This window comes from Psammomys obesus, unplaced genomic scaffold (assembly GCF_907164565.1).
Source record: "Psammomys obesus unplaced genomic scaffold, mPsaObe1.curated_primary_1811, whole genome shotgun sequence".
NCBI lineage: Eukaryota > Metazoa > Chordata > Mammalia > Rodentia > Muridae > Psammomys > Psammomys obesus.
In genome coordinates, this window is record NW_026593286.1 from 7,610,754 (window position 1) to 7,626,189 (window position 15,436).

At 41.2% G+C, this 15,436-nt stretch overlaps 1 protein-coding gene across 6 annotated transcripts in view; it reads right to left on the reverse strand.

The window, feature by feature from the left end:
* Positions 1-15,436, reverse strand: part of LOC129683736 (nuclear autoantigen Sp-100-like) — a 66,107-nt gene that overhangs the window by 16,945 nt on the left and 33,726 nt on the right. For all 6 annotated transcript variants that reach the window (XM_055616641.1, XM_055616638.1, XM_055616640.1 and 3 more), the window contains 4 exons: positions 15,105-15,125; positions 7,162-7,257; positions 2,846-2,893; positions 387-488 (listed from right to left, as the gene is read on the reverse strand). In XM_055616641.1, coding sequence (XP_055472616.1) covers positions 387-488; positions 2,846-2,893; positions 7,162-7,257; positions 15,105-15,125 — 267 coding nt within the window. The remainder of the gene's footprint in view (positions 1-386; positions 489-2,845; positions 2,894-7,161; positions 7,258-15,104; positions 15,126-15,436) is intronic.

Sequence of the window (15,436 nt, forward strand, 5' to 3'; positions counted from 1 at the left end):
TTTCTTTCTTTCTTTCTTTCTTTCTTTCTTTCTTTCTTTCTTTCTTTTTTCTTTTTTTGTTGTGTGACATGGTTTCTCTGTGTAGCCCTGGCTGTCCTAGAACTTACAATGTATATCAGGCTGGCCTTGAACTCAGAAATCTGCCTGCCTCTGCTTCTCAAGCGCTGGGCTTAAAGATGTGTGCCCCCCCGCCCTCCCCCACTCCAGTTCATCTTATGCCCTCTTCTTATCCTTAACTTGGCCTCACAACCTCACGAGCAGGTGTGACATTGCCTATATCTTGAGTCCCACACTAGATCTGGCATGAGACACCCTCAACACAGGGGCCTGCCCTCTACCTTGTGCCATTTTTCCAGGTGAAGGCCACTGAAGATCTGGAAACTCACCTTTCTCAAATTTCTCCCTATGCAGCTTCCCCTCAGCCTTGCCACAGCTCACCGGAAGCACAGGACGGCTAAAATCCGCATTTTGTCTGGGAATTCTCGGACCTGCAGGGACACATTTCACTTTATTCTAGACCTGTGCAGGGCCTTCCCTCCTCCTAGTTTGGTATCTTGCTTGTGCAACTGAAAATGCACTAGGTTTTCACATGAATTAGTTGCATTTATTAATTTGCATGCATTAGTTATATTTAATAATATAATACATATTATTTCTTTTATCAATGGTTAGATGCTTATAGATAACACCATGCTCTTCTCTTAACCTCTGAACTCCTACTCAGCAGCTGGAGCCATGTGGGACAGAATTCCAGCTCCCAAACTTGTTGGCCACAGCAACCATTGCACAGGTGAATATTTTGGAGAGACTTTGTTCTACTGTCGTTACTTTTAGCTGTTGTTACATTGGTTACTGTGGCCGACAAGTTTGGGAGCTGGATTAACTGTGATTTTGCTACTGTTATGAATGGTAATGAAAACATCTGTTTTCTGACAGTGATGGTCTTAGGCAACACGTGGGAAAGGGTCATTGAATGCCCAAAGGGGTTGTGACCCACAGGCTGAGAACCGCTGCTCAAGACAATTCTCCTGCATATCCCTCGAGGCCACGAAGGCGTTGGAAACAGAAAGCCACGAAGGCGTTCATATCTAGACAACATGGTGTTGATGTGGATATCTGATATGCCAGCTAAAACATGGCTGGCACTGGACATGGTGCAAAGGAAGTTAGCACAGAATGTCTGACACAAGATGTCTGGAGACCTCAAAGTAAATAGTAATGTCACCTGTTAGTTCTGGCAGAACTAACTTTCATGTGGCTGGAACTGTCACCTTTACCAGCCCGCCTGTGTGTGTCTATCTGCAGGCCTGTGTGCCTACCTCCACTCAGCCTGCCTGAGTGTGTGCCAGCATGTGACAGGGTGCCTGCTGGAACAGTGGGGCTGGGATTTGGTGGCAGGGGTGAAAGGCACCCCACAGTTGCTTCAGAGCACAGTCTGTCAAAACAACAATGGCTCTGGCAGGCACTCACCTTAATTCATTGAAACCCTCTGGCACATCTTTACAGGTAAGTAAATTGAGTTAGAAAAGGACAAATGACAGGCTAAAGTCACATAGGACTTTCAGAATTAGAATAAAGGTATTTTATCACCACCAAGGTCTCTGGGTTTCTGTGGCTTTCAGTGAGGGTGAGGACAAAGTCTGCTACATAGCAGGCATGGTGGCGCACACCTGTGATCCCAGCACTGGGGAGGCAGAGGCAGAAGGATCTCTGTGAGTTTGAGGCCAGCCTGGTCTACAAAGTGAGTCTAGTTTCTACATAGAGAAACTCTGTCTTAAAAAAAAAAAAGCAAGAGGAAAAAAGTATGTTAAATATCATGTGGCCAACATACTTTATTTCATTTACCAAGAATGGTCAGCACGTGAAGGCCCATGCCTCATGCAGCTCTCGGTCACTCCCAAATCAATTAACTAATCAATAGGATGATGAGAGTTATCATCAGTCTGTTGTGCTGTTAAATTGACCAATGTTGGCTCTTAAGTCTTGGTACTGGTTTCATCAGCCAATCAAGAAAACTGACATGTTACTCAAGCGCACAGAGTGCAGAATAAGATTTTAGTTACTCCATCAATGCTTGTTGCAGCACTCCTGACAAGCTGTGGACCCAGTCTAGGTGCCAGAAGAGGAGTAGGTGAAGAAACTGATTTATATACACAGTCAAAGTTCTTTTAGCCACTAAAAAGAAAAAAATCAAAATTATGTCATTTGCAAGAAAATGGACACAACGGGAAATCATCATGTTAAGTGAATCAAGACAGCCTCAGAAAGACAAGGTCATCTGTGGGTCTTAAGAATTCATACACAGACACAAAATTATTATTATTTGTTCTTTTGAGACAGTGTTTCCCTGTGTAGCCTTGACTGGTCTGGAACTTGCTCTGTAGACCAGACTGGCCTCAAACTCAGAGATTCATCTGGCTCTACCTCTGGAGTGCTAAGATTAAAGGCATGTGCCACCATTCCTGTCTCACAAAATTATGTGTACAAATGACATGGAAATTGTCTGAGAGACCAAGGGAACTAACAGGAGAGGGGAGTGGAGGGTCATGGGTCCTGATGGAGTATGTGCAGAGTACATTTATTTGCTTGCATAGAAATGGCCTATGTGATCCAGTATAATACATTAAAAATTAAAAGAAAATTAATTTAGAGCCAGGCATGGTGGCATATGTCTTAAAACCCACTTACTCAGAAGGCAGAGGCAGGGAGTATGTCTATGAGTTCAGAGAAGACTGATCTACACAATGAGTTCCAGGCCATACAGGGGTGCACAGTGAGACCTCCTCAAACCATTTTTAAATGTCTCATTCATTAAAATTTGATTAATCACATTTTTTTTTTTTACCTCTCTTTCTGCTTCTTTGTGAAGGGTTGACACGTCTTCTTTGGAAAGCTGAGAAAACAACACGTAGGTCTGTTATTTATGGTATCACATCGCAAACAGCATTTTACAAAAACACCACTTAAAACTAACTTTCTAGAAGTCTCTTTAGTACTTTGTGAAGAATATAATAATCCAGATCAAAAGTCAGAAACATTTCCTATCAAGGCCAGTAAATATCCAAGATTGTGTGGCTCAGAATTTCCTCTTTGTTCCTCAGCTCTTCAGCCATATTACAAAGCACCCACAGACTACAGGTAAATAAAAGGGTATGTTCTAATCAAATTTCATTTATAAATAACTGGCAATCTAGGTTTTCCCTCTGGGCTATTGTTTGCTGACTTCTAATCTAGGTTTAACTATAAAGGTGATAATTAGCAGGGCTTATGTGTTGACTAGATGACACACACAAAAATAGCAGGTCAATTCGGAAGCATGATTAAGACTGTAATAGTCAAATCTGTTTGAATGTTAAAATTGGGGAATATAGGTGTCTGTTTGTTCCTTCTCAGTCTATGCCCACAGCTGGCGTCGTAAGACTACTTGGGAGACATAGACAGGTGGATCTGTGTGAGTTTGAAGCCAGCCTGGTCTACATAGTGAGTTCTAGAACAGCTAGGGCTACACAGAGAAACACAGTCTCTGAAAACCAAACACAAAAGAAAAATGTTCCAACTACCACATGCTATTTAAAAGATAATTTTTTAAATAGTTAATACTAATCATTCTAAGAGAGGGAGAGAGTTTGTTGTGGTGTGAGTCTTGGGTTTTCTCGGAGAATCAGCAGGTGTCTGGGTATCTGTGAACAATGTAATAGGGTCCCAGATCCTAGATCAGGGTTCTTTGTTTAAGCGTGCTGTGCAGAGCAGAATAGGGGACAGGGAGCACGGTTCTCTCGGCATCAACCTTCCCTACTCCAGGCCTCTGGAGAGAGCTTACATTTCTCTTCTTTGCTCTTTTTTGTTGTTGGAGACAGGCCTCTGGCACTGGATAAGTCAGGGAATGAGGGGTCAGTGGTGGCTGATGGCTGGGCTGAGAGTCAACATGGAAATTTATGAAGAAACGTGATTCTTGTAGCCAGAAGAAACTCTGTAGATGGGAACTTGATGGGTGTACTTGGAAGATACACTGCCCAAGCTGACAACATTAGGATATTGATTTTCTAGGACCATTTGATGTCTTAATTTCAAACTGAGTCAGTCACTATCAACCATAGGCAATGCTTCTGTTATAATAAGTGGGAAATTTATGGCCATACACATAAATGCAAATGCATGTATATACACATATGATGAGATAGAAGGTTGCATGAAGGAAGAGGGGGAAAGGAAGATCAAGGGAGAGGGAGGTAGAGGAAGAAAGGTAGAGAGGGAAGTAGAGAAAGAGAGAGAGATAGAACATTATTTTAGACGAATGGTTCAATAATTTGTCAGATTTGAACCAGAGGCTGGCTGAGGGGAGACTGTGGTTTTAGGAGAGACAAGACTCCTCTCTGCTCTGTGCTCAGTTCTCTTGTTCACAGCAGTTTTCTCTGGCTGAAGGAGAAACGTGGCCAAGCTGTAGAATCACTTGCAAATCACAAACACAGCTTACAATTTAAAGAACGCATGCAATGGGGCAGAAGTGAGGGGCTGAGGGGCTGAGGGGCTGGCAGAGACAGCTGTACAGGTCTTTAAACAGACTACCACAGGACAGGCTGTTCTCCCTCTCCCTGCAGTCACTCACACTCACAGCCAGGAGCCACGGAAGAAGCTCCTCCACAGGCAGGAGAGGCAGCTATCCGTGGTGCTGACCGAGCTGGGGGGCGTCACAGACTGAAGTCCCCCAGAGAGCTGGGTTGACCTCGATGACAGCCAACCTAACATGTAATTTCGCTTTACAGACGAGTCCAACTGAGGCAGAAGGGGAGAAGGGACAGAGTCAAGCATGTACAGTGACCACATGGGTTTGGTCCAGAGGAGGGGCAGCTGTATCAATGGTCACTCATGGGTGTTTGTTCTGTTTTGCTTTACAGCTGTCTGCAATTGGAAGTTCAGCAGAGGCAGCAGGAGCCTTTTCTGACCACAGACACATCAATATCTCACTTGCCTGAGGAAGGGGAGCTGTTTTTTTTGTCCCTTTCCCTCACATAGTTTGGAAACTGAAATTGTGATTATTTCCCAGTGGTACAACGGCTTCGTCAAGCAGTCAGAGAAATGGGCTTGTTAGTATAAGTATATAATTTCTTTATATTTAAAGAAAGAAACTTAAGTATTGAAAATGTATCATGTTTTGTCTTTAATATTTTTTCCAGTTTGTTTTTCTTGGGATTTTAATGTTTTGAATTATGTAGTTTCCATGTCTGGCTCTCCTTTTTCTTGAAAAAATAGAAAACAAAAACAAAACTAGATGCTTCTAAAAGATTACAATGTAATCTTTTCAGATTTCCCATGTTACTGTAACTTGTAAAAATTCTAATCCATAGGAAACCATATATATGTCATAGCTTTGTAGTTACCAAGTCTTTGATATTTAACCTGGTATTCTGGCATCATATCAACTTGACACAAGCTATAGTCATCAGAGAGGAGGGAGCGTCAACTGAGAAGGTGCTCCCAGTAGATGGGGCTGTGGACAAGCCTGTAGAGCATTTTCTTTTCTTTTCTTTTCTTTTCTTTTCTTTTCTTTTCTTTTCTCTTCTTTTCTCTTCTCTTCTCTTCTCTTCTCTTCTCTTCTCTTCTCTTCTCTTCTCTTTTCGCTTTGCTTCTCTCTCCCCACCCCTTTTAGTTTTTCAAGGCAGGTTTCTCTTTGTAGCCTTGGCTGTCCTGAAACTTGCTCTGTAGACCAGGCTAGCCTCGAACTCACAGAGATTCTCCTGCCTCTGCCATTAAAAGCATGCAACACAACCACCTGGCTGTAAGGCATTTTATTAATTAGTGATTGATGGGGTCAGCCTCAGTCATGATGGGCGGTGACATCCCTGGGATGGTGGTACTAGGTTCTATAAGAAAATAGACTAAGCAAGCCATGAGGAACAAGCTAGTAAGCAGCACCCCTCGATGGCCTCTGTATTAGCTGCTGCCTTCAGGTTCCTATCCTGCTTGAGTTCCTGTCCTCACTGCTTTTGAGGATGAACTGTTATATGGAACCATGAGTGAAATGAACTCTTTTGGTCATAGTGTTCCATCACAGCAATAGTAAGACGTCTCGGTTTACATCAGGTGCGCTCTTCTTTGCTTTGACATTTATTCAATTCATTTACTCTCACATTAATACATTAAACAACTTTAGGCAGTTTTGTTTGTATCCCAAGGCACACTTTGAAAATAATGAGAAATAACACTGAAGTGCTTGCTGTGTGCTGGGCACCATAACGAGCCTGTTGTGGTTTGGGTTTTAAATGTCCTCAAAGGCTTGTGTGCTGGAAGCTTGGTCCTTAGTTGATGGCTAAGATGACACTAAGAGTGGTGGAAACTTCAGGAGGAAAGATGAGTAGAAGGCTGCCGCGTCTCTGAGTGGTGAGTCTTTTCAGGGGGTACTGAGAGAAAACACTGACCTCACCCCAAATCTCCACTATGTAGTTTTCAAGTTTTTTGTGTGTTTGCTTGTTTTCTTTTCCTTTTTTTTTTTTTTTTTTTTTTTTTTTCTTTTTTGACAGCGTTTCTCTATATATAGCTTTGGCTGTCCTGGAACTCACTTTGAAGACCAGGCTGGCCTTGAACTCAGAGAGATCTGCCTGCCTCTGCCTCCTGAGTGCTGGGATTAAAGACATATGACACCTCTTTTTGTAGCTTCCAGTTTAAGATTCTATCTCCTTGGGCTTTTTCATATCAGATGACATTCCAATGCCACTACAAGGGCCAAGAACAGTTCTGAGGTTTAACCCATGGCTTCATCTGTGCAAGAACAGAGCTTTGAGAGAATCAGGTCTGGAAAGGATGAAGGCGAAAATGTGGTTTCTATTTTAACTTACTGATCTCAATGATTTTAATAAGGCACATCCTCCTGCCTCAGCCTCCCAAGAAGGAGTGAGTGCACCATCACCCGAGTGTGATATTTGTTCTTAGAGAATATATCTCATATGTTTGATAAATTTAATTCTGCTATAGGACTATTATCATTCTTACTATCCTTAAAATACTTTTGTTTTGTTTTGTTTTACCTGCAGGAACCAGTGACCTTCTGTCTATACCTATTTACCAGTCTTTATACTTATGAACGTCATGATCTTTCTTTGTGTGAAAATTTCCTGGCTGTCTCAGATGAGGCCATGGTTTCTTAAAGAAGTTTAAATAGCAAACCCAGGCTCTTCCAAGATGGCGTCGCCAGGTTGACTCTCGTTCTGAGCAGCGGCACAGCAGGATTGGCACAGTGACCAGCAGTCGGAACTCTTGGCCCTAAAACACAAGCAATTGTGTTTCCCAGGTGAGAGGATACCCCACGGTGGGGGATTCAATCAGCTTCAAGTCACCCAGCTAAACCACGGAAAAGATCCCGGTTCCACCAGGCGCTTGGTCGCCAGCCCACAGCCACATACCAGTGTGCTCTGATCACTGTCCCAGACTGAACTGTGGGACACAGTTCACAACATCAGAAACTGGGATTTACAGTCAGCTCAGTTCTATCTGGGGCAGCGAGTCATGCACGCAGGCAGGACTCTGTGCTGGCACCTGCGTGTGTGGCTCAGACTCTAGGCTCTAGCCTTCTACTGCAGGCATGAGCGCTGTGCTCACCTGTCATTGTTGAGTACCATTAGGGCACTGGGGCACACAGCTGCTGGAGCGCCATTACAGCAGCCCTCAGATACTGCTCCAAGGTTCGACCAGTTATCCTTAGATAAACTGACAAAACTGTAGGACTCCCTGGTTCTTCAAAAGGGCTGCACCCAACAATTACACTTTAAGAGCAACAGCTGCAGCTCACTAAATTCAGAGCAAGAAACCCAGTAGTAGGGCAGCCATCACCGGGACCTCTCCTGATGAGAGGAGAGCCTTCCTGAACTTGAGAGTTACCACACAGGTCCATATGCCTGAAGAGAACTGTGATAATTCTTGAGAAGCACCACCATTCAGTTGACAATACCCAAAAAGCTGAGGAGATTTCCTTCAGAACCCTGCCAAGTGGATTCTTCCCAACCCAGGTCCCAGCAGGCACCAGAAATTAACAGACAATACCTGAGACAGAGAGATGGGTAGAGGCCAGTGAAAAAGCACAACCAACAAAAGGCAAAGCAATATGGCAATTCCAGAACCCAGTTATCCAGGGACAAGAAGCACTGGACACCCTAACATAAGTGAAATTCAAGAAGATGACCTTACATCTATGCTTATGAAGAGGTTAATGGAGGAAGCAAATAAAATGTGTAAAGAATTAGGGGAAATTATAATAAAACAGATTATGGCCATCCGTAAAGAAATACAGGAAGATGCAGCCAAACAGTTTGTGGCTTTCAGAGAGGAAATCACTGAAAGAAATAAAAGAAACAGAGGAATGTTCAAAGAAACAGGTGAAAGAATTGAAGGAAAAACAGGAAAATACAGTCAGACAGATGAAGGAAATCAACAAAACGATTCAAGATCTGAAGGTAGAATTGGAAAAATTAAAGAAAACACAAATGGAGGAAATCATGGAGAGGGAGAACCTAGGAAAGAAAACATGAACTACAGAGGTAAGTATAACCAACAGACTGCAAGAGATGGAAGAAAGAATCTCAGGTGTGGAAGATACAATGGAAGAAATAGATGTGTTCATCAAAGAAAATAATAAATCCAAAAAATTCCTGCCCCAAACCATCAAGAAATCCAAGACAGCATAAAAAGAAAGACAAAACCTAAGAATAATAGGAATAGAGGAAAAAGAAGATTCCTTCCTCCAAGGCCCAGAAAATATTTTCAACAAAATCATAGAAGAAAATTTCCCCAACTTAAAGAAGAGGCCTATAAGAATACAAGAGGCCTACAGAACACCTAATAAATTAGAACAGAAAAGAAAATCCTCCCGTCACATAATAATAAAAACAGTAAGTATACAGAACAAAGAAAAAATACTAAAAGCTGCAAGGGAAAAAGGTCAAGTAACATATAATGGCAAACCCATCAGAATCACACCTGACTTCTCAACAGAAACTATGAAAGCCAGAAGGGCCTGGATGGATATCATGCAGACCCTAAGAGAACACAGAAATCAGCCTAGGCTACTATACCCGGCAAAACTCTCAGTCCTTATAGACAGAGAAAACAAGATATTCAACGATAAAAACAAATTTCAACAATACCTACCCACAAATCCAGTGTTACAGAAGATACTAGAAGGAAAAATACAACCCAAGAAAACTAGCTACTTTCAGGAAAACACAGGAAATAAATGACCTCACTACAGCAAAACAAAAGTAGCCAAACACACAAACACACTACCACAGCCAACATCAATATCAAAGGATCTAACAGCCACTGGTCATTAATCTCCCTCAACATCAGTGGACTCAATTCTCCAATAAAAAGACACAGACTAACAGAATGGATGCGTAAACAAGACCCATCAATTTGTTGCATACAAGAAACATGCCTAAGTCACAAAGATAGACATTACCTGAGAGTAAAGGGCTGGAAGACGGTTTTCCAAGCAAATGGACCCAAGAAGCAAGCAGGAGTAGCCATTCTAATGTCTAATAAAATAGACTTTCAACCAAAATTAATCAAAAGAGATAGAGAAGGACACTTCATACTCATCAAGGAAAAAGTCCATCAGGAAGATATCACAATCCTGAACATCTATGCCCCAAATGCAAGGGCTCCTGCATTTATAAAAGAAACATTAATAAAACTTAAACCACACATAGACCCCCCACATTAATAGTGGGAGACTTCAACACCCCACTCTCAACAAAGGACAGGTCAACAAAACAGAAATTAAACAAAGAAACAATAACTCTGACAGAGGTCATGAATCAAATGGACCTCATGGACATCTACAGAACCTTTCACGCAAACACACAAGAATTTATCTTCTTCTCAGCACCTCATGGAACCTTCTCCAAAATAGACCATACAGCTGGTCACAAAGCAAGGCTCAACAGGTACAAGAAGATTGAAATAAACCCTTGTATCGTATCTGATCACCATGGACAAAAGCTGGACTTCAATGACAGAAATAGCTAAAGGCCTACACACACATGGAAACTGAACAACTTGCTACTAAATGACAGCTGGGTCAGAGAAGAAATAAAGAAAGTAAAGTCTTCCTAGAATTCAATGAAAATGAAGGCACAACATATGCAAACTTAAGGGATACAATGAAAGCAGTGTTAAGTGTCTTCAAGAAGAAGTTCAAAACATCTCATTCAAGCAACTTAATGGCTTACCTGAAAGCCTTAGGGGGAAAAAAAAAAGCAGACACACCAAAGAGGAGTAGACGGCTGGAAATAATCAAACTCAGGGCTGAAATCAATAAATTAGAAACAAATAAAACAATTTAAATAATCAATGAAACCAAGAGCTGGTTCTTTGAGAAAACCAACAGGATAGACAATCCCTTAGCTAATCTAACTAAAAGGCAGAGAGACACTATCCAAATCAACAAAATCAGAAATGAAAAGAGGGACATAACCACAGACACTGAAGAAATCCAAACAATAATTAGGTCTTACTTCAAAAGCCTACATGCCACAAAATTTGAAATCTAAATGAAATGGACAATTTTCTTGCCAAAGCTGAATCAAGACCAGGTAAATCAATTAAATAATCCTATATCCCCTAAGGAAATAGAAGCTGTTATCAAAAGTCTCCCATGCTAAAAAAAGCTCAGGGCCAGATGGTTTCAGCACAGAATTCTACCAGAACTTCAAAGAAGAGCTAACACCAATGCTCTTCAAACTATTCCACAAAATAGAAACAGAAGGAATATTACCAAACTCATTCTATGAATCCACAGTCACCTTGGTACCTAAACCTTACAAAGACACAACAAAGAAAGAGAATTTCAGGCCAATCTCCCTTATGAACATCAATGCAAAAATACTCAACAAAATATTTTCAAACCGAATACAACACATAAAAGATATCATCCACTACGACCAAGTAGGCTTCATCCCAGGCATGCAGGGGTGGTTCAATATACAGAAATCCATCAATGTGATCCACCACATAAACAAACTGAAGGAGAAAAACCACATGATTATCTCCTTAGATGCTGAAAAAGCATTTGACAAAATCCAACATCCATTCATGTTTAAAGTCTTGGAGAGATCAGGGATACAAGGCACATACTTGAACATAGTAAAGGCAATATACAGCAAGTCTATAGCCAATATCAAACTCAATGGAGAGAATCAATCCCACTGAAATCAGGGACAAGGCAAGGCTGCCCACTCTCTCCATATCTCTTCAACATTGTTCTTGAAGTCCTTGCTAGAGCAGTAAGATCAAGGGGATACAAATCGGAAAGGAAGAAGTCAAAGTATCACTATTTGCAGATGATATGATAGTATACCTGAGTGACCCCAAAAATTCTACTAGGGAACTCCTACAGCTGATTACCACCTTCAGCAAAGTGGCTGGATACAAAATTAACTCAAAAAACCCAGTAGCCCTCCTGACAAAGGGCTGAGAAAGAAATTAGGGAAACAACACACTTCACAATAGCCACAATGGACATAAAGTACCTTAGTGTGAACCTAACCAAGCAAGTCAAAGACTTATATGAAAAAAATTTCCAGTCTCTGAGGAAAGAATTAGAAGAAGATTCAGAAGATGGAAAGATCTCCCATGCTCATTGCTTGGCAAGATTAATATAGTAAAAATGCCCATCTTACCAAAAGCAATCTACAGATTCAATACAATTCCCATCAAATTACTGACACAATTCTTTACATACCTTGAAAGAAAAATTCTCAACTTCATATGGAACTACAAGAAACCCAGAATTGCTAAAACAATTCTCTACAGTAAAAGATCTTCTGGAGGTATCTCCATCCATCCCTGATCTCAAGCTGTACTATAGAGCAACAATACTAAAAACTGCATGGTACTGGCATAGAAACAGACTGGTGGATCAATGGAATCTAATAGAAGACCCTGAAATAAATCCACGCACTATGGACACCTGATTTTTGACAAAGATGCTAAAACTATTCAATGGAAAAAAGACAGCAACTTCAACAAATGGTGCTGGTCTAACTGGATGTCTACATGTAGAAAAATGCAAATAGATCCATACTTATCACCCTGCACAAAAGTAAAGTCCAAGTGGATCAAAGACCTCAATATAAAACCAGACACATTAAACCGCTTAGAAGAAAAAGTGGGGAAGAGCCTTGAACTCATTGGCACAGGAGACAACTTCCTGAACAGAACACCAACAGCATAGGCTCTAAGAGCAATAAACAATAAATGGGACCTCATGAAACTGAAAAGCTTCTGTAAAACAAAGGATGCTGTCGTCAGAACAAAATGACTGCCTACAGATTGGGAAAGGATCTTCACCAACCCTATATCTGACAGAGGACTAATATCCAGTAAGTATAAAAAACTCAAGAAGTTAAACAGCAACAAATCAAGTAATCCAATTAAAAAATGGGGTACAGAGCTAAACAGAGAATTCTCAATAGAGGAATATAGAATGGCAGAGAAACACTTAAATAAATGTTCAACGTCATTAGTCATCAGGGAAATGCAAATCAAAACAACCCTAAGATTTCACCTCACACCCATCAGAATGGCAAAGATAAAAAAACTCAAGTGACAACACATGCTGGAGAGGTTGTGGAGAAAGGGGAACCCTCCTCCACTGCTGGAGGGAGTGTAAACTTGTACAACCACTCTGGAAATCAATCTGGCACATTCTCAGACAACTAGGAATAGCGCTTCCTTAAGATCCTGCTATACCACTCCTAGACATATATCCAAAAGAAGCTCAAGTACACAATAAGGACATTAGCTCAACCATGTTTGTAGCAGCTTTATTTGTAATAGTCAGAATCCAGATGTCCCTCAATGGAGGAAAGGATATAGAAATTGTGGCACAGCTACACAATGGAATATTACTCAGCAATAAAAAACAAGGAAATCATGAAATTTGCAGGTAAATGGTGGGAACTGGAAAAGATCATCCTGAGTGAGCTATCCCAGAAGCAGAAAGACACACACGGTATATACTCACTCATATAGTCATATAATAGATGATAAACCTACTAAAATCTGTACCTCTAAAGAAACTAATCAAGAGGGAGGACTCTTGCTAAAATCCTCAATCCCTATCCAGAAATGCAAAGAGGATGGACATCAGAAGAAGGAGAATAAAAGGGAACAAGTCAGGAGCCTGACACAGAGGACCTCTGTGCCCTTCAGTATATCAAAGTAGATGATAAGACTTATGGGCAACCTTTGGGCAGAGTGCAGGGAATCTTTTGAAAGAAGTGGGAAACAGAAAGATCTGGAGAGGACAGGAACTCCACAAGGAGAGCAACAGAACCAAAAAATCTGAGCACAGGGGTCTTTCCTGAGACTGATACTCCAACCAAGGACCATGCATAGAGATAACCTAGGACCCCTGCACAGATGTAGCCCATGGCAGTTCAGTGTCCAAGTGGGTTCCATTGTAATGGGAACAAGGATTGTCTCTGACATGAACTGATTGGCCTGCTCTTTAATCACCTCCCCCTGAGGGGGGAGCAGCTTTACCAAGCCACAGAAGAAGACAATGCAGCCACTCCTGATGAGACCTAATTGACTAGGATCAGAAGGAAGGAAAAAAAGACCTCCCTATCAGTGGACTTGGGGAGGGGCATGCGTGCAGAGGGTGGAGGAAGGGAGGGATTGGGATGGGAGGAGGGAGGAAACCTCAGGGGGGATACAAAGTGAATAAAGTGTAAGTAATAAAGAATTAAAAAAAAAAAAAAGCAAACCCAGAAAGGGCAATACAGACAGATTACACTCAAAAGTGTGATCGAGTAGCTCAAGATACAAATGAAAAGGAGGATCACAAGATGGAGGCTAACCTGGGCTACACAAGTGGGCGTGTCTGAAGAAGAACAAAGAAACAATGTAGGAATTCTCACCTAAATATTGAGAGAATTGTTCATGTTTTGTAATTACTTTAAGATATAAAAATTAAAAGGTGAGATATCTTGGGCTTAACATGGATGAGAAGTTGTTGTAGAAAAATAAATCTACATATTTATCATCTATCTATCTATTAGCATCATCTATTTATCTATTTACCTCCTATTTCACTGGCTTTAGGTGAAATCCTTTACAGGCCCTTTTTGATTTCTGCCAATAAAATTGAGCTTTTTTTTGGGTAAGGCTAGATAAGGTAATTCCACATATTTGATTTTTAAATTGTAAGTGTACAACAAAAGCAATTACAGATAGAAATGAGGGGCTGGAGACATGGCTCAGTGGTTAAGAGCACTTGGTACTCTTGCAGAGGACCTGGGTTCGGTTCCCATCAGTTTCCAGCACTCACATAGTGGCTCATGACCATCAGTAATTCCATTTCCAGGAAACCCAACGCCCTCTTCTGATGTCCACAGGCAGCAGGCATGCGTGTGGTGTACATACGTACATGCGAAATACTCATAAACATAAAAATAAATCTAAAAAGAATTTTTGAAAAAGCTATCGGTGGTGGCATATGCCTTTAATCCCAGCACTTGGGAGGCAGATGCAGGTGGATCTCTGAGTTTAAGGCCAGCCTGGTCTACAAAGTGAGTTCCAGGACAGCCAAGGCGACACAGAGAAATCCTGTCTCAAAAAACAGAAAAGAAAAGAAAGAAAGAGATGAACCCTTCCCCCCCCCCCGCCAATGAATGTTGCAGGAGAGAGCACCCTGCCCCGTACGCCTACTGTAGACATCTGAGCTTATGAAATGTTAAAAAGAGAGATTCAGGGAGGAGGTTAATTCTTTCTCTCTAGGGAACCATGAGGACTCACCTACTCATCACAGTATCAATTCGCCCTGTCCACCACTATGTCACTGAAAGAATTGTTTGAAAGGGTCTTACAATTAAAAATTAGTGCTACTCTCATGAAGCTAATTTCCAAAGAGAACCATATTTCTGGTAAATTATCATATTTGATGGATTTGGCCATGATATATTCTTGCATTTAGCCCCTAACCCACATAGATACTTGTAAGATTTTCTGCTGAGCCAGCGGTAGTGTGATTCCCAACCCCCTCATTCAGGTAGATAATAAAGGGCTCCAAATTTCTTAGGCAAATCAAGATTTTGAGAGTCTTTACTCACCTAAATTCATTCCAGTCATCACTGAAAAAAAAAATATTCATAGAAACACAGTTATTTAACACATAATTTATGAATGTGTAGAAATTATGTAAAGAAATTTCTTTATGAAAAAACAATGAGTGAAACATTAGTAAATGGTAAGTCTTGGTTCTCAAATTAATCTGCAAGATCAATGCAATTCTAATCAGAGATTTCAATGGACCAATTGGGGGGAAGATTCTTACATTTATTCTAAAATCCACTCACAGCACGTCATCACGATGGTTCTAGCCCTGAATTCTCCTGGTGTGTGTGTGTGTGTGTGTGTGTGTGTGTGTGTGTGTGTGTGTGTG